The 24,895-nt window shown below is 39.7% G+C and overlaps 3 protein-coding genes across 3 annotated transcripts; 1 reads left to right on the top strand and 2 right to left on the bottom strand.

The window, feature by feature from the left end:
* The first annotated feature begins 4,539 nt into the window (after positions 1-4,539).
* LOC132544924 (uncharacterized) lies at positions 4,540-5,434 on the top strand. Its single transcript, XM_060208585.1, has 2 exons — positions 4,540-5,007; positions 5,117-5,434. Exons 1-2 carry the CDS (start codon positions 4,540-4,542, stop codon positions 5,432-5,434), a joined length of 786 nt encoding a protein of 261 aa, XP_060064568.1.
* A 6,515-nt stretch (positions 5,435-11,949) lies between these two features.
* Positions 11,950-15,011, bottom strand: LOC132544923 (serine-aspartate repeat-containing protein I-like). Its single transcript, XM_060208584.1, has 4 exons — positions 15,004-15,011; positions 13,222-13,885; positions 12,722-13,166; positions 11,950-12,647 (listed from the first exon to the last, which is right to left on the bottom strand). The coding sequence occupies exons 1-4, from the start codon at positions 15,009-15,011 to the stop codon at positions 11,950-11,952; spliced, it is 1,815 nt and encodes a 604-aa protein (XP_060064567.1).
* A 65-nt stretch (positions 15,012-15,076) lies between these two features.
* LOC132544922 (uncharacterized) lies at positions 15,077-16,962 on the bottom strand. Its single transcript, XM_060208582.1, has 2 exons — positions 16,947-16,962; positions 15,077-16,593 (listed from the first exon to the last, which is right to left on the bottom strand). Exons 1-2 carry the CDS (start codon positions 16,960-16,962, stop codon positions 15,077-15,079), a joined length of 1,533 nt encoding a protein of 510 aa, XP_060064565.1.
* Between the last annotated feature and the right edge of the window lie 7,933 nt (positions 16,963-24,895).

Genomic DNA, 24,895 nt, shown 5'->3' with positions numbered 1-24,895 from the left:
TTACAGGATCGGACAGAATCGGGCAGAATCAGGCGATTTATATGCAGAAGTTGGACATTAAATTGTTTTTAGTGTAATTATTGTAGTGTTATTTTACCTTATGTAAAATAGAGTGTAGAAGAAGGACGCAGATCGACGCTTCATATTTTTATTCCATTTAATTAAAAAAAAAACCTACAAAGACAATACACAAAGAATTAAGCAGATATCACAGATAATACTAATCCTTACATGATGTACATGAAGTGCTCAGTGAATACATATTTCATATGTTATCATGCTAAAACTATTCAAACAAAAAACAAGAATAATAATCTATCTTTACAATGAATACTTTTATTATCATAAATATTTATCTTAGAATAGAAAATGCTTATACATTGTTACTATAATATATATATATCATATTCATAATTGACTACAATCAGTAAAATACACATGTACCTACCCCAACTATGGGTCGGGGGTTTCACAGAAGAACTTCTGTACAAAGACTTCTTAATTTACGTACATGGATTATCTGTAAAAGATACATACCAACACATACAGATCATGTATGAACAACATTTGCAGACAATATGAACGTTTTGGCCAATACTAATATGATTCTAATAACTTTATAATCTTTACCAATAATTTCAATCCTTATCGCTAATTCCAATTAAGACATACTTTTTCCAAAATTCACAATAATAAATAATAATTCAAAATAACCAAATATATTATTAGATTATATGACAACTAAATGTTGTACATACCATATATATGATCTTCAGGAAGACTTCACAGAATAGTAAAAATTAGGAAGAACCGGACTGTGTGTAACACGTCCGCGCAGTTCCTCTACAAATGTCTCTATAAAATCCGCGCCAAAAGCTAACAAAAGACACTGACCACTATACCAAAACGAGGTAACACCTATATATAGAACCATAGAATAAGTAAACAGGTTAGACAAGTGACAGGTACGAACATACACGTATACAGGTACACAGCCTAGCGACCATACGCAGCGCACATACACACGCAAACAGCACAATAAACGCGGCGCAACATTAAATCACGGACTTATATACACATATACACATGTATATAAGTCCGTGATTAAATTTAATTTAAAATCAAGACAAATTATAAAACATCATTATTTGCACTTTGTTACATCTAGTTAAAATATCATAATTGTTTGATATTTTGGACGACATTCTGGTCTGAGGAGCAACATTCAAAGACCATCTTCAGAATCTTTCAGAATCGTTTGGCCGGTTTTGTGAATTTGGAATGAAACTGAAGACTCGGAAATGTGTCCTCTTCCAGCTGGAATTGTAATTCCTATGAAGGATAGTCAGTTCTAACAAGATTGCCATGGGAGATAAAGACATCCAAACAGTCAAGAACGGGCCAGTTCAGGTATGTTCCAAGGATGTGGAACGCTTGTTGGGGTTTATTAACTATCATCGGACATTCGTCCAAGACTTCGCCAAAGTAGCTCAACCTCTTTATGGCTTGACTGGAAAGAACAAGTTCCAGTGAGGACCAAGTCAACAGACGTCATTTGAGAGGTTGAAGACAGTATTAACAGAACAATCGGTTTTAGCATTACCTAATGGAGAGGATCCATTCATTCTAGACACGGATGCATCAGATTTGGCTATTGGTGGAGTGCTGAGCCAAGTGCAAGACGGCGTGGAGAAAGTCATGCTTACAGCAGTTTCTCTTTGACGCCTGAGCAAAAGAAATACTGCACAACCAGCAAAGAACTGTTGAGTATAGTGCGCTTCAAAAGGCGGTTTAAGTACTATCTGCTTGGAATAGGTTCACAGTGCGGACCGATCATTGAAGCTTAACTTGTTTGCTGCTGTTCAAGGACCCTCAAGGTCAGTTGGCAAGGTGGATGGAGGAGCTCTCGCAATACCACATGCTAGTAAAGCACAGAGCAGGGGCAAAGCATGTTAACACAGATGCGTTATCCCGTTTACCGGAGACGCTTACGCCATGTCCATCGTTTATCGCCGGGATAACACCCGACAAGTTGCCATGTGGGGGATGTAAGTACTGTGAGAGAGCTGACCGACAGTGGGGTGAGTTCACCAGGGCAGTGGATGATACAGTTCGCCTGTCGGTGCAAATGGCAATACTCGGGAGATGGAAGTTGAAGGGTCTTCTAGACTCTATAGTGTGGTATGCTGGGTCAAGTCTTCGTGTTGAGCTGGTTCACAATGATCCAAAGGTGTTGGTTTGCCCAGTAGAGCTAGGCCCTTCAACAACCAACATACCGTCTTGCTGGGGATTCAGTTGAAAGGAACTGGAAGAGGAACAAAGAATTGTTCATGGCCTCACTAGAAACCAAGTATTATAGGGCGAACAAAGAACTGTTTGTACTGATAGATGGAGTTCTGTTCAAGAAGAAACTGGAAACTAGTGATTTGAACTTGGTGGTACCAGCTAGTTGACATTCCATCTGCAGCCCATTCTTCTCGAGATTTTGATGTCCTTTTCATCTTTTCTCGGACCTAGGGCGTAATTTTGAGAGCAAGCTGTTTGAAGCTCTCTGTCAGGCTCTTCAAATACATAAATCTCGGACAACATCTGATCGACCCTCGTCCAATGGGCAGGTAGAGAGGATCAATAGAACACTGATGGATGCGGTGCGGTGCTTTCTAAGCAAGTCTCAAAACAGGTGAGACGAGCATCTACAGCAGATTGCCGGGGCTCTCAAAGCGTCAGTAAATCGGTCGATTGGGTTTACCCCAATATGTTAATGTTGGGAGGAGAAGCAACCACACTGGCTCAGTTAATGTTCCTTAACCCATCAGTGAGGTCGGAGATTACGCAAGAGTATGTGGCAACACTACAAGAGAATATGAAAAAGGCCCACCAGGTGGTAAAAAAGTTGTCTGCATATCTGTATCGTGTCTAGCTTAGGAATTCAGTATTTGTCACCAACCATGACAGGATGATGCCCCGCAAGGAGATAGGAAAATACTGGCTTGGGTCGCAGTTTTTAAAAATAGATCCACAGATGACGAAATTGCAGGAGATCATGAGGATAAAAATGCCGGCAGTCGTGCAATGGCCGCTTCATAATTCAATGTGACTTTTGTGATGAGTGGTACCATGGTTCCTATGTAAACATCTCTGCCACCTATGAAGTATAGGTGTGTAAGGTGTGGCGGTACTAGCCACTAGGACTCAAAACCCTTTCTGGTTCTTTGCAGGAATGGAAGGGAAGCGGATGTTCCTGAAAAAGGTGGAGGGCTTAGAAGCCCGACACTGTTTATTTGAGCCAGCCAATGACTTCGTTACCCAGAGTGGGATTCATCTAAACGATCCTTATCAGCTCAAGTCGGTGGTGCGCCAGATGGTCACCATAGCAAAAGACATGCTCCGAAAAGGAAATAAGAGGCGGGCTACCCAAAATTTGCTGGTCTGTGTAGCCAGGTGTCTGCATGATTTTGAACTTTTGGATGCAGATTGGATAGACAGTGAAATTCATCACGTCGCAAGGCCTCGTAGAGTTGAGCAAAGGACAAGCTATGAACCTGTATCCCATGGTACGATGATTAAAAACAAAACATCAGGTTAATCACGGACAAAACCTTAGAGAAAAGAACTAGGCACTGCGGCTTTTTGCCCTGCCAAATCTGATGAGGTTGTCTTGCTAACCGACCGGGCTATACAAGATTCTAGTACGGAAGTTGACAATCCAGACTCCTCTATATTGGAATCACCATAGCAGGGATCGCGAGAGAAGACCGGTCCCCTCTTGGGTTCGGTAGGAGAGTTGGCTTTGCCAGAGAACGGTCATGGTACTGGGGAAGAGGAGGACTTGGCTTCTAATCGAGTGTCCTTTAGTACCAATGTTGAACCCTCCAGTAACCAGGAGAGGCCAAAGACTTCAAGAAATGATCCAACCACGGGTCTCAGATCAAAGGGAAAGGTGACTTCTTGTTTTGCACCCAGGAGAATAGAGATACAACTTCAGCCTCCTCATCACGGGAAGAAGGAACAGAGATTGGTATCGCTTTCTAAGCGCCATTCAGATGGTTCCAGGGCTTCTGACCGGGAATCAAGCTCAACCTAACAGCGAACCATAGAATCCGGGAGAAAGCTTGAGGGGGGAGCTGTTGAAGGCAGTGACTGTAAGAAGCAGCGAAGGGATGTGGAAAAGCTCTACTGGGTACCAGAATGTAAGGCTCCCAGTGTGTATGTCTAGGCACATGCATTCAGATACCACATTCCTGGCATCTTTGTCGAGAACCTTCCACCGGATGGTGAGGAAGTGTTGGTGCTGCGACGGAGGGATCTCCGACAAGTTCGAACGTGGCTTATGGCCCGGCCCGAAACTTGGGATGACTTGGTCACCTTTGTTCGGATGCAGCACATGATATCTACGGCAGATAATACCCAAATAATTGCCGCCCACTCCAACGCAATGACAGCCCTGTGCAAGTTCATGGACTGGCCAGTTCGGAGAAATTTAGGCAAGATCCTCCTAAATCTCCTGCCGTCCTGTTGCACTGTAGGATCATTATTCTAATGAATGCCTGCGTGGAGCCAGAAGACCGGGAGTACTGGAAGAAATCTTACACTGCTTCCCCAAGCATGTTGAAGGTGGTGGAATTACCTGTAGCATTTGATGCACACTTCCATCCCGATCGCATCATCAAGGCTATGGGCCTGTCCCAGGGAACATCATTTGAATATGTTTTGGCGGGAACAGCTGTGGAGAGTGGGAAGGAACTTGACCTGGTTGGGTCGTGTGTGTCCTTCTGTTATCCCTATACCTATCCGACCGGGCGGAGTCTTCTTGACCTTCCAGAGGATATGGTAGTTGATGTAGGACTCCACCCCAAACACCATTTCCGTCACCAGAAAGACGAAGATGACTCTTTCCGGAAGTTAAAGGAGCTTTCTTGGCTAAGAAGAGTCACTGCAATAGGTGAGGTGGGTTTGGACCAGACAGAGCCACGAAGGCGCTCGCCAGAACAGATGGACCTACTGCGGGTACGACACTCCTTGGTGCTACAATGTATGTGGAATGCCAGGTGATACCGGGACAGAGGTCTGCGTGTTGCTGTTGCACCTTGTGAAGAAGAATGTACCTGCTGATCAGAGGATATACTTGCATTGCTTCTCTGGAGACGAGTATGTCCTTAGCCAGTGGTCAGCAGAGTTTCCCAACCTGTACCTTGGATTTACCCGCATGGTCCAGTCTTTCTCCGGCCCACGGATTCGTGCCCTGAAAGCAGTTACGGCAGACAAGATCGTTTGTGGAGACAGATGCCCCATATTTTGTGGGAGCAGGTCAAATGTTGCTCCGAATCAGCTATATTCAGTGGTGGAGATAATTGCTCCAATTCGACAGATCCATGTGAATGTCCTTCTGAAGACATCAGCCGAGAATGCCAGGAGACTATTCAATCAACAGTGAGCAGTCGCCTGAAGTACACGATCTGTACCTAAGACCTGATGCTTGGTCCAGGAGGAAAGGACAGACATCAGAGCACAAGGCTTTTTGCTACACTCTGATACTCTGATGTGGCTTGTTGCCCAGGACACATTTAGTTAAGACATTTTCCCAAATTGTGTTGAACATCACAATGGCTTTTGGCCCACATCAGCATGCAGGGACATGGACATCTTCCGAAGTACCTGCAGGTGAAGTATCCTACCGGGGATCAACTACTTCATCATAAAGTTGGGAGGAGTGTAGTGAAGGTATCCTGGGGATCAGATTTATCGGGGGAAGTATTTACCTCTAGTATGCAAGGGGTGAGAGTATTGCCGGAAGTAGCGCATGCGCAGTGGAAGTAAACGGAGATCAAGCGAGCATGAAAGCCAGTCTGTGTGTTTTGTGATCTGTCAACACGAAACTACTTAGTATTCATAATTAACAACTTTATTTTTACACAGCAGCCACTTTAAGTATAACTGGAATAAGAAAAGTATGTGTTAACACAACTTAACCTTGTGATCGCTGCTGTTGATTAATCGTTTACCTGTATCTACATATATGTACTTACATCGTAAGTGTCAATTAGTATATTCGTTTCATTACTATTTGATAACGTCTGCGATAGTATAATGGATAAGGTCTTGGTGCTGTAGTTTAATTATCGTAGCCGAGGTGCGAATCTCGGAAGTTACTGAATTTTATTCTTGTATTTTTCATATATAGTAAGTTTCTGTAGAAAAATATTGTTTGTCCATCTCAGGTGTTCATCTCAGCGAGATTTATTGTGAAGCGAAGAAGGCTTATGCTATTATGGCTTGTCTACCTTACTTAGGGCGAGTTTTGTTAACACTGTTCTGATAACTGTTGACATAGGTCATGTTAATACACACTGTATCTCGGTGTAACTTGTAACGGACAAATGTGTATGTAACCCTATGTGAGATGTGACCATTAATGTAATTGTATGAGGATGGTCAAAATGTTAATCATTCTCAAACTTTTATTCTAATTTGTTACAGGTGCGTTATTATTTGTGTTTCTATTAAATGCCATGTTTTTGACATATTGCAGACGAATGGCATTCGTCTGTAGCTTAAAATAAAGACTAATCGACCAGAACGAACTGAAGCAGAGACTGTTGTTTTTTCTGTTGGTTATATTTATATCCTTGCTGACGACGAGTCGAGTGTTTGTTGAATAAAAAAAAATAATAAGCGATTTTATTACACGCAGCATAAGCTGAATTTGTTTAGTTTCATTCAGAGAATTTATTCTATTTTTCAAAATTTCATTAAGACCTAGATAAAGTTAACCTATAACCAGCTACATTAATGTATTGTTGTAGGTTATGTATTTTTCTATTTCAGTTTATTCCTACATATCATTTATCTATTCCCATTGTTAAAAATAAACAAAAACTTCAACTGACTTAAATGTTGATGCAAAGCAGATTTTAAAATAACTAATCCATTTTAATATCTGTACTGTATACCAGAAAATCCAGATTTCAACTACTGTTAGTCCAAAGATGGCTTCTCCATTAGGTTTGTCTTTCAACAATAGTCTTAATTGTTAACTGTTATCAATTGACTTAAATTTTAACCACAGTTTAGATATTCTATACACGTTTTCAAAGAACATTCTTCCTTGAAGTATGCCAGAGTTTATTACTATGGCTGTGATTATTTACTTATATCGATCAAGATTACTCCTTAGCTGAAATGCAAAAAGTTCCTCATGGTACAGTCAACAGTACATTGTATTTGCCTGTTATGTGTTTTAAAATGTATATACATGTAACAATTATTTCCACCCAGGTAATCATGACTCTGTATTCTTCAGATATATGAAGTATAGTAATATTCTTGATGCTTTGTGGGGTTTCTGTTGTTGTGTTTCAGGTTATGGATATGGTTACATCTTGTATCATCGGCGTGCATAGAGTAACAAATGATACATCGACTTGGATCATTACGTGATTGCACTCTTTTTTCTTGAATTTTCTAAACAGAAATTAGAAATATTGCTATCAGATTGTTTTTCTCTCTGATTTACAAAATGACAAAATGCCATTTCACACAGATGTCTGTGCAGGTCCACATACTTCTGCTGGAATTGTTAAAGTAGACATGAAAGTAACTAGGTTTTGTTAGTTTTTGTAGCATTCACAGATGTCAATATATATACAGGGGGATTTTATCTTAAGTATGAAAACTCAATTAATTTTATGTTATATCTACATATGTTATTACTATTGAGTGATAATTCAGGTTGATTAACCCTTTTTGATCTTTTCACCTGATGAGCGTTTGCTATACATGTATTTCTTTTTCATTTGAAAAATATACGAGAGGTAGTCACTTATGACACCAAAGGGTTAAATGTAATCAAGGTGTGTGTATATCAAGTTAGTTCTAACGTGATAGAAAACTACTTTATGTCACTCGTGTTTTGTTACACAGCTGTATTTATATATGTACTGTTTGCACATAATGTTCAGTTTAGTTATTAATAATTGTTTTCTTTATTTTTCACTAGATTAATTTTTCATTATTGATTGTAATCAATCTGATCAGTTTGCTATCAATTGTACCCTTGACACTGAAGAATATGACAACAAATAAGTAAAAACCTTACTTTTTTACTACAGTCATCTAGCCTGATGCATCCAGGAGACTCTAACATGAGGACTCAGTATCAGACCTTCAATAACAGTCAACAACTTAAAGAGCCAGACCCAACTCCGTTATAGATATTTTTTCATATTTTATTGACTGCATATGTTGTTGTATACTAAAAGATAATATATAAATAAAGACTTGTATAAAGTTTCGAACTTGAAATTGAAAGGGTACTGGAGATATCGGTGCTGGAATTAGTCTCATTAATCAACACCAGGATATGAATATTGACGAGGAAAAGTCACGTAAAAAGTTCACACGCGGTCAGAACCAAAACAAAATTGGAGGAAGAGGTGAGTAGTACGTCCATGTGACATCACTTGTAAAGAGATTTTACCGATAAATGCAATCAATACTCTATATATCCTGTATGGAAATCATCTAACGTTTGTATTGATCACATCTTTCAATGCTTACATATGACACAAAAACGTGCAGATTACGAGAAAAGCTACGATTAATTGGAAAGAGGCCCTCAAATGGGGGCTACGATAAGGGTAACGAACAGATAGAACATCGCGAAATGGATCTATCTAAAGCGAATATTGGATGATAAGAGTATTTATGAATATGATTTTAGAGTGATACTACACGAGAGAGCCACAGCCATCTTCCTTCTTTTCGCCTCAGAGTCCGCCAAAACACGTTTTTTTCTCCGCTTCCCTCGCACGCTTTCTGCCATGTTGGAAGACGGCAGATTTATTTACAGTTCTTTGCGCGTGAGTTAGAGGGTAGGACTTCCCGCATAATTATGAATTAGCACCGAGTCGTTTCAAATTCTTTTTTTAAAACTATTTATTACGTTAGATTGGTAGCGATTTACTTTAAAATTGCGGTATTACAGGGTTAGTCAGAACTTTTGCTACCCGAGAAATATAGAAAATCATGAATTTTTATTATATAAAATAATATCGGTCGAGGAGTGGGTCTGGCTCTTTAATAGTTCAGGGTTAAATTTGAGATTTCGATAAAAAAAATCAACTTTCAGTATTAATATATGTATTCATTGGCATAACAATTCCTTACAACCAGAAATCAGTGAAAGATGACGTTAGTATTAAAAGTTCAACACAAGTGACAACTGTCTAGATTATTTACCCCACAGTGACTGCAGAATCTATATCTATTTACCTGTCTTTGAAGTTGATTTCATTCCTTCTCTTTTTTTACTCCAGTCACCAAATCTATTAGAAGACATAGCATAGATAGAGAAGGAATAACAACAACCTCAACGATGATGATGATGATGATGATGATGATGATGATGCGTCCATCTCGCCCCAGCTGAATTGTTTTGTATATGAAATACATAATAATACTTCAGTTATTGACCTAGAAGTCCTAGCTGTCCTTTTTGGTCTTCCAAAACCACCAATAAACATTTGAAATAAAGATTAGATATTCCAAAAGGCCATTATTTTCATCATTAAAATCCGTTTCACAGTTACACACCTTCCAATCAGAACATTCAGACACTGCAGCACTGTATTTGATATTTGATTGAACTGTAGACATTTAAAGAAACTTTCGTCCATAGACTTACTATATCGACAAAAATGTAAAGAAATAAAAAAAACTTTACTTTAAACTAGATTCCATAACCAGAGAATAGTCATACTTCAAAATATTAACACTATAGTGACATATCTGACCGATTTGCAAGCCCTATAACCTGGTAATTCTGCCAAACATGTTCAAAATTTGTAGGGAAAAAGGCATTTTCTCAAACTGAATTATTTTAACCATTGAACTGTCGTTAGGTTGTATCCTAACAAGAAACAGACGTATCTCACGTGTCCCTACTAATCAATATCATCATCCTGATTAAACAAATATGTTGTACATGTATTCATCACAGTGTTGACTATGCATAAAGAATGTCTTCCGGGTTTGGTTATGACGTGTATTTTGAAATATAGCTCAACACGAGTTCAACTGTAGGTGAAAGTCAGGTGAACGCTCAACACCGAGAAAAACGGAAAACTTAAACATAGACAAATTAATTAACAAATTCCAATTAACTGTAAAGTGAAGGTGAAAAGCAGATCCTGAAATCCGTTAGGATGATCATATATAATGTAAATACATGCCAAAGTTTGGTTATGAAAGTTTTGATACTTTGAGAGAAATAAAGCTCCGCATCGAGTGACACGGAAACCCTATTGATTAGCTAAATGCCTTGATAAATTCCAATTCTCAGTGAACTTTTTTTAACCTGAAATGTATGTCTGGATTGTTATATACCCATATAAGTCCACTGTGTGTTACAGGTTTAGTTATGATAGCTTATCAAGCAAATGAGAAATAAGGCTGAATATGGAGATAAATCACAAAAATGGAAAAATTAAAAAACAAAGTCAAATAAATTGTCAACTTTATCTTAAAATCTTAGAGCAAAATTGTACGAAGATGCTCCTTTATAATATAACGATTACACAGGTATGGTGATTATAACTCTTGAAATTTAATTGAATAATTTTGAGATAAAAAAAAGGTTGACGCTGCCATTGCTGTTTTCATAAAACGCATTTCAAAGGTTTCTGATCAAGGCTTTACGTTTTACACCCGTGGGCAACATCTTTTACACAAAATTGATTGATTAATTTATGTGGAAGACATGTTTTATCAATGAATTAAACGTAATGAAATAAATGCTCAGCTTCCGCTTAGGCACACACTTGCTAGGCTAAACCTAATTTATTTTTTTCTATATGAGTTACTTCCCTTACATCGCATCTTGATTCCAATTCTAGTGTAGAAAGATAGACGGACTAAAGAAATGCTATATATCACCCACTCAATGCAGCTGGGCATCAAATGAAATGGATAGAGATCCAGAAGAAAGATAGGAGGGATAGGATTTTAAATAATTTATTCCTTTTCCCGTGCATAGAATGAGATATTGACACTACAAACCTCGCGATAGACTCAATCTCATAACGGCCTACAACAGACCTTGACACAATGACAGATCTAAGCTCATGATAGACTGTATCATAACGGCCTACAACAGACCTTGACACAATGACAGATCTAAGCTCATGATAGACTCTGTATCATAACGGCCTACAACAGACCTTGACACAATGACAGATCTAAGCTCGTGATAGACTGTATCATAACGGCCTACAACAGACCTTGACACAATGACAGATCTAAGCTCATGATAGCCTCTGTATCATAACGGCCTACAACAGACCTTGACACAATGACAGATCTAAGCTCATGATAGACTCTGTATCATAACGGTCTGTTATAGACCTTGACACAATGACAGATCTAAGCTCATGATAGACTCTGTATCATAACGGCCTACAACAGACCTTGACACAATGACAGATCTAAGCTCATGATAGACTCTGTATCATAACGGTCTGTTATAGACCTTGACACAATGACAGATCTAAGCTCATGATAGACTCTGTATCATAACGGTCTGTTATAGACCTTGACACAATGACAGATCTAAGCTCATGATAGACTCTGTATCATAACGGTCTGTTATAGAACTTGACACAATGACAGATCTAAGCTCATGATAGACTCTGTATCATAACGATCTGTTATAGACCTGTCAAGCTATGGAATACCTCTAGAAAGGTACGGATAAATCTATCAAGGTATGGAATACATCTAGAAAGGTACAGATAAATCTATCAAGGTATGGAATACCTCTAGACAGGTACAGATAAATCTGTCAAGGTATGGAATACCTCTAGAAAGGACAGATAAATCTGTCAAGGTATGGAATACCTCTAGAAAGGACAGATAAATCTGTCAAGGTATGGAATACCTCATTTTCCATCAGCGTCACTGGCAACAACTTTCTTTGTCATCAGCGTCATTGTCAACTTCTTTGTCATCAGCGTTACTGTTAACTTCTTTGTCATCAGCGTTACTGTCAACTTCTTTCTTTGTAGTCAGCGTCATTGTCAACTTCTTTGTCATCAGCGTCAATGTCAACTTCTTTGTCATCAGCGTCAATGTCAACTTCTTTGTCATCAGCGTTACTGTTAACTTCTTTGTCATCAGCGTCAATGTCAACTTCTTTGTCATCAGCGTTACTGTCAACTTCTTTGTCATCAGCGTCAATGTCAACTTCTTTGTCATCAGCGTCAATGTCAACTTCTTTGTCATCAGCGTCAATGTCAACTTCTTTGTCTTCAGCGTCAATTTCAACTTTTTTGACAACTTAATTTTTATCAGCGTCAATGTCAACTTCTTTCTCATCAGCGTTACTGTCAACTTCTTTGTCATCAGCGTCAATGTTCTTTCTTTGTCACCAGCGTCAATGTCAACTTCTTTGTCATCAGCGTCATTATCAACTTCTTTGTCATCAGCGTCAATGTCACCTTCTTTTTCATCAGCGTTACTGTCAACTTCTTTGTCATCAGCGTTACTGTCAACTTCTTTGTCATCAGCGTCAACAACTTCTTTGTCATCAGCGTCAATGTCAACTTCTTTGTCATCAGCGTTACTGTCAACTTCTTTGTCATCAGCGTTGTCAACTTCTTTGTCATCAGTCAGCGTCAATCTTCTTTGTCATCAGCGTCAATGTCAACTTCTTTGTCATCAGCGTCACTGTCAACTTCTTTGTCATCAGCGTCACTGTTAACTTCTTTGTCATCAGCGTCAATGTCAACTTCTTTGTCATCAGCGTTACTGTCAACTTCTTTGTCATCAGCGTCAATGTCAACTTCTTTGTCATCAGCGTCAATGTCAACTTCTTTGTCATCAGCGTCAATGTCAACTTCTTTGTCATCAGCGTCAATGTCAACTTCTTTGTCTTCAGCGTCAATTTCAACTTTTTTGTTATCAGCTACACTGTCAACTTTTTTGTTATCAGCGTCAATGTCAACTTCTTTCTCATCAGCGTTACTGTCAACTTCTTTGTCATCAGCGTCAATGTCACCTTCTTTTTCATCAGCGTTACTGTCAACTTCTTTGTCATCAGCGTCAATGTCACTGTCAACTTCTTTGTCATCAGCGTCAATGTCAACTTCTTTGTCATCAGCGTCAATGTCAACCTCTTTGTTATCATCGTTACTGTCAACTTCTTTCTTTGTAGTCAGCGTCACTGACAACTTCTTTGTCATCAGCGTCAGTGTCAATGTCAACTTCTTTGTCATCACCGTCAATGTCAACTTCTTTCTCATCAGCGTTATTGTCAACTTCATTGTCATCAGCGTCACTGACAACTTCTTTGTCATCAGCGTCAGTGTCAACTTCTTTGTCGTCATCGTCATTGTCAACTTCTTTGTCATCAGCGTCAATGTCAAATTCTTTGTCATCAGCGTCAATGTCACTGTCAACTTCTTTGTCATCAGCGTCAATGTCAACTTCTTTGTCATCAGCGTCAGTGTCAATGTCAACTTCTTTGTCATCACCGTCAATGTCAACTTCTTTCTCATCAGCGTTATTGTCAACTTCATTGTCATCAGCGTCACTGACAACTTCTTTGTCATCAGCGTCAGTGTCAACTTCTTTGTCGTCAGCGTTACTGTCAACTTCTTTGTCATCAGCGTCAATGTCAACTTCTTTGTCATCATCGTCATTGTCAACTTCTTTGCCATCAGCGTCAATGTCAACTTCTTTGTCATCAGCGTCAATGTCACTGTCAACTTCTTTGTCATCAGCGTCAATGTCAACTTCTTTGTCATCAGCGTCAATGTCAACTTCTTTGTCATCAGCGTCAATGTCAACTTCTTTGTCATCAGCGTTACTGTCAACTTCTTTCTTTGTTATCCTAGTTACCCTAAGTTACACTGTGTTATGATCCACACACATTAGTTATCCTGTAACTGTACTGTGTTATGATCCACACACATCAGTTATCCTGTAACTGTACTGTGTTATGATCCACACACATCAGTTATCCTATATCTACACTGTGTTATGATCCACACACATCAGTTATCCTATATCTACACTGTGTTATGATCCACACACATTAGTTATCCTGTAACTGTTCTGTGTTATGATCCACACACATCAGTTATCCTGTAACTGTACTGTGTTATGATCCACACACATCAGTTATCCTGTAACTGTACTGTGTTATGATCCACACACATCAGTTATTCTGTAATTGTACTGTGTTATGATCCACACACATCAGTTATCATGTAACTGTACTGTGTTATGATCCACACACATCAGTTATCCTATATCTACACTGTGTTATGATCCACACACATCAGTTATCCTGTAACTGTACTGTGTTATGATCCACACACATCAGTTATCCTGTAACTGTACTGTGTTATGATCCACACACATTAGTTATCCTGTAACTGTACTGTGTTATGATCCACACACATCAGTTATCCTGTAACTGTACTGTGTTATGATCCACACACATTAGTTATCCTGTAACTGTACTGTGTTATGATCCACACACATTAGTTATCCTATACCTACACTGTGTTATGATCCACACACATCAGTTATCCTGTAAATGTACTGTGGTATGATCCACACACATTAGTTATCCTATACCTACACTGTGTTATGATCCACACACATCAGTTATCCTGTAACTGTACTGTGGTATGATCCACACACATTAGTTATCCTATAAATGATTTGACGAAAAACTAATTCATTATGACGTCCGGACAGAAAATTCAGATTTAATGCAACGAGTAGAAAACATCGCTTTGACTTGTACAAATTTTAACAGATATATCATCATTGGTAAATACGATATAATGTTTTATCACAATGATAAACTCCTTTATTTCACTGGCAATAATGTCGGCATTGTTTTAGAAGGTCGAATATATCAAATAAATCATTAAGCACTCCAGCAGTAACGACCATCCGGTCACGTGTATCCGCAAACTGGAGTATAAAGAAAGTCACGTGTTCATGTTCACATGGTATTTCACGCCTTGTTTAAAATTACATTACATTTAAAACACCATACATCCAAACATTATCTAAACGTTTTCAGGTACAGAGGCTTGACGTCCGGCTCGTCCGCCGACTCCACGTGAAGAATTCCCAGTTTTTCATGGCGAGAAGGTACATTTGTATCCGATGTAGATTCTATGTCTTTTTCAAAGAGGTCCTCACGTAGACTATGTAACCAGTTAAAAACCTTAAGGTTAGTGTGACCGCGGTCAAGTCTCTGACCTCGATTCCAAATCTCCATGTCCCTGACCCGAATCTCGTGATATCTCGGCCGACCCATTCTCACTTTGATGTCAGTTTGTATCACATTGCTTAGCTGTGGAGATATTCGAATCCTCTGCACTATTTTTGGGTGGAGGCCGTAGTCATCTGTTACGTGTAATGGAAATTCTTCGTGTCTTCCAACAGTACGCTGGAACTCGTTATCCTCTCCGAAGCCAGTCACACGCTCCAAAGCTGCGGTCGTACTTTTTATTCTCATCGTTGCACGTTCTGTCAGTCCCCTCCGTAAATCCATTTCCAATATTTCCCTATCCCCTTTCCACACCGATACCCTTTCTTCCGGTTCCGGTGATAATGACCGTGCCGAAGAGGTGTTTGGACCAAAATCAGAACTAACATCGGATACTAAAGACATCTTCCTTTGAATATTACCTAAAGAAGCCCTTTTTCTTAACGCCAATGACCTCTTATTTCGAGCCTTTTGTAACTGAGCTAGTTTCTCATTTACCTGTTGTTGTCGTATTTCCTCCAGATTGATAGCTTTACTTGTTGGTTTCGTACCTGCGGATCCCACTCGGGGCGCTTTGGCTCTGGATGTTGGTACGACCATTGGTGAAGAAGATTCGTCAATATTCGTCATACTGCCACTTTTTTTGATATCGGATGTGAGATGAATTCCTTCAGTTCTCCCGACGCGTGCCATGGCGACTTTTTCCACTGGATCCAACAGTTGTTGTATGTCCGATTCCTTTGTTTCTTGACCCGTAAATGTATCCATGGTTATCGCATTCCGTGTCTTCATGAAGCTCGAGAACGCTCCACTTTTATTTCTGTAAATCACATTGAGTTTTTCCCACGTAAGGACATCCTCGTCCTTTACTGTCGAAGCGACTGTCTTTTTCTTCTTTCTTCTTTTCCGAATGGCTGCTACTTCTTCCTCTTCCTTGTTCTGACCAGAGGAGCAAGAGAATAAGGAGAGTTTAGTGACGATGGAATCCTCGCTAGAGGACCGTTTTAGATGCTGGTGTTCACCCAGACGTCCGCTATAGATTGGCTGCAGTGGGGGTTTCTCCATCGGTTTGATACTTGAGAACTGATGATCCGGCATCCACGATTGTAAAGCACGAGACAAACGACCTTCGTCTGTACAGTCATCACCAAAGCTGACCTCGGAAAAAGCCGACTCAAGTCTCAACTGTTCCTCTTCAAACATATTTGGACTGTCTCTGAGAGACGATCCACCGGTCGACTCGTCTAAAAATTCCATCATCTGATTCTGGTCTTGAAATGGTCCCATTGTATCACAACTTATTTGTTCTAACACCGAGCGATACTCCCAGCATCAGTCGATATTTTGTCACTGTAACACTGTTGTGCCCGCGGTGACGTCCCAACAAGAACGTTGGGTAACTCTAGTAGGTGACTTTAACACGTTCCATCAACAAGCTAAACACTTTGTACACACTATCGCGTGTGCCCTTTAAATCAGGATTATTGAACAAGCCGGACTACTGCGATAAACGTTCACAGATCTATTAAAACATTTGTTTGATCAAATGGGCAAACATTTACAATCATTCCTCCGGTAAGTTATTCACAATAAATTAACGTCTCGGGTATTTGATCACATCACAGTGTTACTGACAATATAATGGTGATGAATGTCCAACCTGCCTTGCCAACCATACCGTCCACTGGCCCACCACTCGTCACTCTACCAATGTAGCCATTCACTGGGACGAATCGAAAGTACTTAAGCCTCTCTCGCTCTCCACAACCTTAAATGTAGTAGTAAATCCGACCGTCCAAAGTTGTCCTTGAGGCAGTGTTACGTCCACTTAGAGTTCTGGAGAGAAAAAATCACAAGAAATGTGTCAGTATTATCCGGATCAAGATTTTCACAAAGTACGGCTACTCATTTTCTTTGTTGATTCTATAGAGAGGAGCGAAGCACAGAGTTAAATAGCCCGTGTGATTATTTAATCTCTAACTGTTTACTTGATACACACACACGCTAATGCATAACTGCGGGGATTATATAGACTGAAGTCTAGAAATCGCTAGCCTGGTATACGGTTACACATTGATTTGTATAAGACTATCCATGTAACGACTTGATGATCGAGTGCTAATATTTCTCTATATTAAACGTCTTACCTTGGTCTGTGATTTAAAAGTAATAGTATGGGCTTGATCGTTTATATTCTTTATGTAGAAAAAAGGTACAAAACCTTATTAAAATATGATACTATACCATTTAATTATAATCTGATAACTCTACCCCGGTCTCGCTGGTCTAATTAATTTTGACCCAATCACATTCATCAAGGTTTTGGGGAAAGAGTACATTCTCTCAATACTCCTTATGGTTTCAGGCCCAAGTTCAACCCTATCATCATCCCCGGGTTCGAAAGCCTTAGTTTTCTATATGATTTTCCGTGGGTTCTGGGACCTGCGTTCAACTTAATCACCACTCCCAACGCTTTCTGTGCTCGAGTTTACTCCGATTATCACCCTCAGGGTTCGAATGCCAGAGTTTTGTAGGGGTGATCTTTCCCCCGGGAGCAAGGGTCTGGTTTCAGACCCAATAGCATCCCTCGGGTTTTAGACGCTTCAGTTCATCAATATAACCTCTCCTAAAGGTTTGAGGGCGTGCGTTCACCTTCATTACCACTCCTAAGGTAAAGGGGCGTGTGGTCACTTACCTCACCACTCCTTTAGTTTTTGTTGAGTTTAGGGTTGAGTTAACCTTCATTACCATCCCAAAGTTTCGGGGGTCTCAGTTCACCCCTATCACCTTTCATCAGGGTTTAGATGTCTCGGTTCACCTCTATCACCATTCATCATGGCTTAGACGCCTCAATTCACCCCTATCACCATTCATCATGGCTTAGACGCCTCAGTTCACTCCTATCACCATTCATCAGGGTTTACAGGCCTCAGTTCACCCCTATCACCATTCATCATGGTTTTGAGGCCTCAGTTCACCCCTATCACCATTCATCAGGGTTTTGAGGCCTCGGTTCACCACTATCACCATTCATCATGGTTTTGAGGCCTCGGTCCACCACTATCACCATTCATCAGGGTTTTGAGGCCTCAGTTCACCCCTATCACCATTCATCAGGGTTTTGAGGCCTCAGTTCACCACTATCACCATTCATCATGGTTTTGAGGCCTCAATTCACCCCTATCACCATTCGTCAGGGGTTAGAGGTCTCAGTTCACCCCTATCATCATTCATCATGGTTTACAGGCCTCAGTTCACCCCTATTACCATTCATCAGGGTTTTGAGGCCTCAGTTCATCCCTATCATCATTCATCAGGTTTTGAGGCCTCAGTTCACCCCTATCATCATTCATCAGGGTTAACAGGCCTCAATTTACACCTATCATCATTCATCAGGGTTTAGAGGCCTAAATTCACCCCTATCACCATTCATCATGGTTTACAGGCCTCAGTTCACCCCTATCACCATTCATCATGGTTTTGAGGCCTCAGTTCACCCCTATCATCATTCATCAGGGTTTACAGGCCTCAGTTCACCCCTATCACCATTCATCATGGTTTTGAGGCCTCAGTTCACCCCTATCATCATTCATCAGGGTTTAGAGGCCTCAATTCACCGCTATAACCATTCATTAGGGTTTGGAAGCTTCTGTTCACTCGTCATCAGGGTGTGATTACCTGATTTTAACTCTATTAGCACTCTAGCAACTGTAGTTTCGTATCCTGGTGGATATGCGGCATATACAGACTTTTCTTCCCCTAATTTACCTCAAATTTTAACCACTTATGATACAGCGTATTCGCCACACGTCTTCATTTTTTTAAAAGTATATAGAACTGTTGTTTTTTAACAAAATCATATGTTTTCTGTCGTGTTTTTGCCAACATTTGGAAATACGTGCAGTGAGATAATTTGAGTGTATAGTAACTTCAGAAGCTGGATATTATATATTTTGCCACATGATCATTTTTATATCAAAATATCATTTCTTATATGACTACTGTTTCCCGTAAACAAAACAAATACACTTATTATCAATTCATTGTTGATATATATTCCTGGTTTGAATGTTTTCATAATTTGACAATAAATAATCACTTCTTCCTGAGACGCATTCCTTTTCTTTCTTCAATGATACCCGCTATCATATAGTAGAAAAATGTTTGTTTAATTTATCATGGTTACAGAAAATCATTAACAATATCTATCATGTACAAAGTCTACTACATCAAGTTCAAGTGAGAGAGAGAGAGAGAGAGAGATTCAATCTTTTTTTAAGGAAGAAACTCAGCATTTACAGCAAAAAGGTCAATAGTCTTACGTATTTCGATCACTTTGGATCTGCCTTACTCGCCTCCTATACATAGAAATATAGTCCTTTGTATCACTGATGACTCCTAGAAGGACGAAACAGCTGTATGATGAAGTTTCATTCATTGTTTGGCTCTATGGTATCTACATAAAACTCTAAATTTGTATTAAAAGGTGTTTTTCAACTGTGTATGTTTTCTATAATCTTCACAGAAATCTACTTGGAAAAAACAACAAATGACATACAGATGTAATTTTAGTTCGTTAAAACACATTTCGGACCGCCAATGTTTCAAGTTCAACAAGCGGAAGTTTACATGTGAAACCAATTACCAATAATTGAAAAAAACCCGACATTTTACACCTGTATAAATACGATCAATGATACAGAAATATGTTTAAACTGTACATTTTCGTAATGCCAAATACCTGAAAATCCGTCGCCAATTTTACATCTGACCTGTCATAGAGCACTTTGTTCAACGATATCTGTATTTGACTTGTCCTCTTACCAAAAAGTGGCCCATTTGGTCGCGTGATTCTCGAAACAACACAAAAACAAAACAAACAAAAACAAGAAAACAAAAACAACAACAAAAACTGTGGATGACCCTATATTTTAAAGATGGCTAAAGATTGTATCATTAACTAAGTCGGTATCCTGAAAGATTGAATATCACAAATAGTCTAATTTCCTTTATAAAAAATATTTGTTACTGGCTGGTCTCGTATCATTAATTGAAACATAAGCAATTAATTTTATCATTAATGGTTTTCAGAGATAAAAATCTTTAGTAGAAAACGGAAAGGTGATAAATAAATCTACAGTTATTCATGTCGCGATCACCAGCAAACTAGAAACTGTAGTTTCTGACAAGTGTAGACCGGAAATATCTGGTAAAATCCTATTAGCGTATTTCATTTTAAAATATTGTCAAATTTGGATATAGTGACGTTTAAAAGTCTCCTTTTAAGACAAAGGCACGACCACATTCCCCCCTTTAATGTATTTCTCGTGTAGGTTTCATTAAGTTGGCTATTTGGGTGTAGAGTCATTTGCATACATGGTGCTGTTTCACGTAAAATTCAATGCAACGAATAAAACCAACCTATCGAGATGTATTTATGTTTAAAATAACCAACTACGAGGCAATATTTTGGCGAAAAAGCGGAAATATGATGATTGATAAAAAAAATGAGATTTGTTTGGTTGTGTTGCGGATATGTTTCTCATATTTCATATTTCTTCAAATAAGTTAAAACAATTAGTTAAATGGATATGAAAATCAAAATTTCCTTTCACAATTTACAAAATATAAGAGAGTCTCTTGCTGGCCCAAGGGGCTATATATTGTATTGATGTTTTAACTCCCTGCCTAAAAAATGTTCTATCGATGAACAGCTTTTCACTTAGGCGCTATATTAATCTGTCGTCTGATGACTTTCAAATCATTCCTGAATTACCTGGGACCTGTACTTGGATATGATGACACTCAATTTGGTGTTTAAATATTCACATTAATCGCCAAATCACAGAGTGTTATCACAAAAATGTATCGTGTAGCCGGAATTTTATTCCCGACATTTGTTTTAGGTGAAACGTCCTATCAGGACCCCTTTAAAACCACACAGTACAGTGTACATTGTAATATATCACGGCATTCCGACGTTTTTCAAAATCTCTAAAGGTACATACTAAAGTTTACTAATTTGAATAATGTTACGGTGTGATACAAGGACTAGCCAGCGGTCTGCCTTGGAGGGAGGAAAGAGTGGGTTTTTTCTATGTGTTTAGAATGTCCGTCATATCTGGCAATTGATTTCTTTTCACGTTACGCATTAAATCTCCTGGTGAAGCGATATCAATTGATAAGTGAGACTGCTTACCACACACACAGAAACATTCTAGAAAATGTCATCCACTTAAATCATGGTTTCAATATTAAAAGCCAGACGATAAATTCGTCGACTCACAAACTGTACTTCTCTGTCAATCATAAACCGACACAGACTGCGGGAGGACGATTGGTGAAGAAAGAATGTATTGATTCCGGACTTAATCTTCATTCATCAACATGGCAATCGATAGACTAAGAGTTTCTTTAACTCCTTCACATCTACAAACATCCTGAACTAAACACGTCGATCACTAGACTAAAATATTCCCCCCACACCATCACATCTACAAACATCCTGAACTAAACACGTCGATCACTAGACTAAAATATTCCCCCCACACCATCACATCTACAAATATCCTGAACTAAACACAGTACCCAACACACTACATCCTACTGACTGTACCTTACATACACAATCCTACAGACAGTACCCAACACACTACATCCTACTGACTGTACCTTACATACACAATCCTACACACACAGTACCCAACACACTACATCCTACTGACTGTACCTTACATACACAATCCTACAGACAGTACCCAACACACTACATCCTACTCACTGTACCTTACATACACAATCCTACAGACAGTACCCAACACACTACATCCTACTGACTGTACCTTACATACACAATCCTACAGACAGTACCCAACACACTACATCCTACTGACTGTACCTTACATACACAATCCTACAGACGGTACCCAACACACTACATCCTACTGACTGTACCTTACATACACAATCCTACAGACAGTACCCAACACACTACATCCTACTGACTGTACCTTACATACACAATCCTACAGACTGTACCCAACACACTACATCCTACTCACTGTACCTTACATACACAATCCTACAGACAGTACCCAACACACTACATCCTACTGACTGTACCTTACATACACAATCCTACAGACAGTACCCAACACACTACATCCTACTGACTGTACCTTACATACACAATCCTACAGACAGTACCCAACACACTACATCCTACTGACTGTACCTTACATACACAATCCTACAGACAGTACCCAACACACTACATCCTACTCACTGTACCTTACATACACAATCCTACAGACAGTACCCAACACACTACATCCTACTCACTGTACCTTACATACACAATCCTACAGACACCCAACACACTACATCCTACTGACTGTACCTTACATACACAATCCTACAGACAGTACCCAACACACTACATCCTACTCACTGTACCTTACATACACAATCCTACAGACAGTACCCAACACACTACATCCTACTCACTGTACCTTACATACACAATCCTACAGACAGTACCCAACACACTACATCCTACTCACTGTACCTTACATACACAATCCTACAGACGGTACCCAACACACTACATCCTACTCACTGTACCTTACATACACAATCCTACAGACAGTACCCAACACACTACATCCTACTGACTGTACCTTACATACACAATCCTACAGACAGTACCCAACACACTACATCCTACTCACTGTACCTTACATACACAATCCTACAGACAGTACCCAACACACTACATCCTACTCACTGTACCTTACATACACAATCCTACAGACAGTACCCAACACACTACATCCTACTCACTGTACCTTACATACACAATCCTACAGACAGTACCCAACACACTACATCCTACTGACTGTACCTTACACACAGAATCCTACAGACAGTACCCAACACACTACATCGTACTGACTGTACCTTACATACACAATCCTACAGACAGTACCCAACACACTACATCCTACTCACTGTACCTTACATACACAATCCTACATACAACACACTCCTACTCACTGTACCTTACATACACAATCCTACAGTACCCAACAGTACCACACTACATCCTACTCACACACTTCATCCTACTCACTGTACCTTACATACACAATCCTACAGACAGTACCCAACACACTACATCCTACTGACTGTACCTTACACACAGAATCCCACAGATAGTATCATACAGTCCTTACCCGACAATACCCTACAGATAATATCCTACAGTCCGTACCCGACAGTACCCGACAGACAGTATCATACATACAGTATCATGCAGACAGTATCCTACAGTCCATACCCGACAGTACCCTACAGACAGTGTCCTACAGTCCGTACCCGACAGTACCCTACAGACAGTATCATACAGTCTGTGCCCGAGAGTACCCTACAGATAGTATCTTACAGTCCGTACCCAACAGTGCCCTACAGACAGTGTCTTAAAGTCCGTATCCGATAGTACCCTACAGACAGTATCCTACAGTCTGTACCCGACAGTACCCTACAGACAGTATCCGAAAGTCCATACCTTACAGTACCCTACAGACAGTATCATACAGACAGTATCCGAAAGTGTGTACCCGACAGTACCCTACAGACAGTATCATACAGACAGTATCCGACAGTCCGTACCCGACAGTACCCTACAGACAGTATCATACAGTCCGTACCCGACAGTACCCTACTGATAGTATCCTACAGTCCGTACCCGACTGTACCCTACAGATAGTATCCTACAGTCCGTAACCGACAGTACTCCTACAAATAGTATCCTACAGTCCGTCCCCGACAGTACCCGACAGATAGTACCCGACAGACAGTACCCGAAATACCCGACATACAATTATCTATAGACGGCGTCCTGCTTACCTGCTTGATTTGCTATTTCTTCATTCACGATCTGTCCCTTCAGGTATATCACTTTTACTCAATTCAGGATTGAGTCGACAGCGCTAAAACACGTTCTGAACCAATTAGTCTGTATACCTTATACAACTGCATGGATATGGCGGTCGAAGTATTGTATTAGCAAGGTTCTGTATTAAACCACACTGTGGACTAACTATTATTACTGTGACTATGCGTTGAAAACATTTCTATTCCGACGGGAGATTGATCAAATCTAGTTCGTACATTTAAGATACAAATAAGATATAAATTAGTCTCCCCTTTAACACTACGTGTATAATACCAGAGAGTGAAGTCGTAACTTTGTCCCCCGTTAACACTACGTGTATAATACCAGAGAGTGAATTGGTAACTTTCTCCCCCGTTAACACTACTTGTATAATACCAGAGAGTGAAGTGGTAACTTTCTCCCCGTTAACACTACTTGTATAATACCAGAGAGTGAATTGGTCACTTTGTCCCCCCATTAACATTACGTGTATAATACCAGAGAGTGAATTGGTAACTCCCCCCCCCGTTAACACTACGTGTATAATAACAGAGTGTAAAAACATAACATTGTCCCCCGTTAACACTACGTGTATAATACCAGAGAGTGAAGTCGTAACTTTGTCCCCCGTTAACACTACGTGTATAATACCAGAGAGTGAAGTCGTAACTTTG

The sequence above is a fragment of the Ylistrum balloti genome, unplaced genomic scaffold (assembly GCF_031769215.1).
Source record: "Ylistrum balloti isolate Yb309-2 unplaced genomic scaffold, AGI_CSIRO_Ybal_v1 Utg369814, whole genome shotgun sequence".
NCBI classification, from domain to species: Eukaryota; Metazoa; Mollusca; class Bivalvia; order Pectinida; family Pectinidae; genus Ylistrum; species Ylistrum balloti.
Note: the sequence above shows the minus strand (reverse complement) of the source record. Positions and strands in the feature narration are given on the sequence as shown.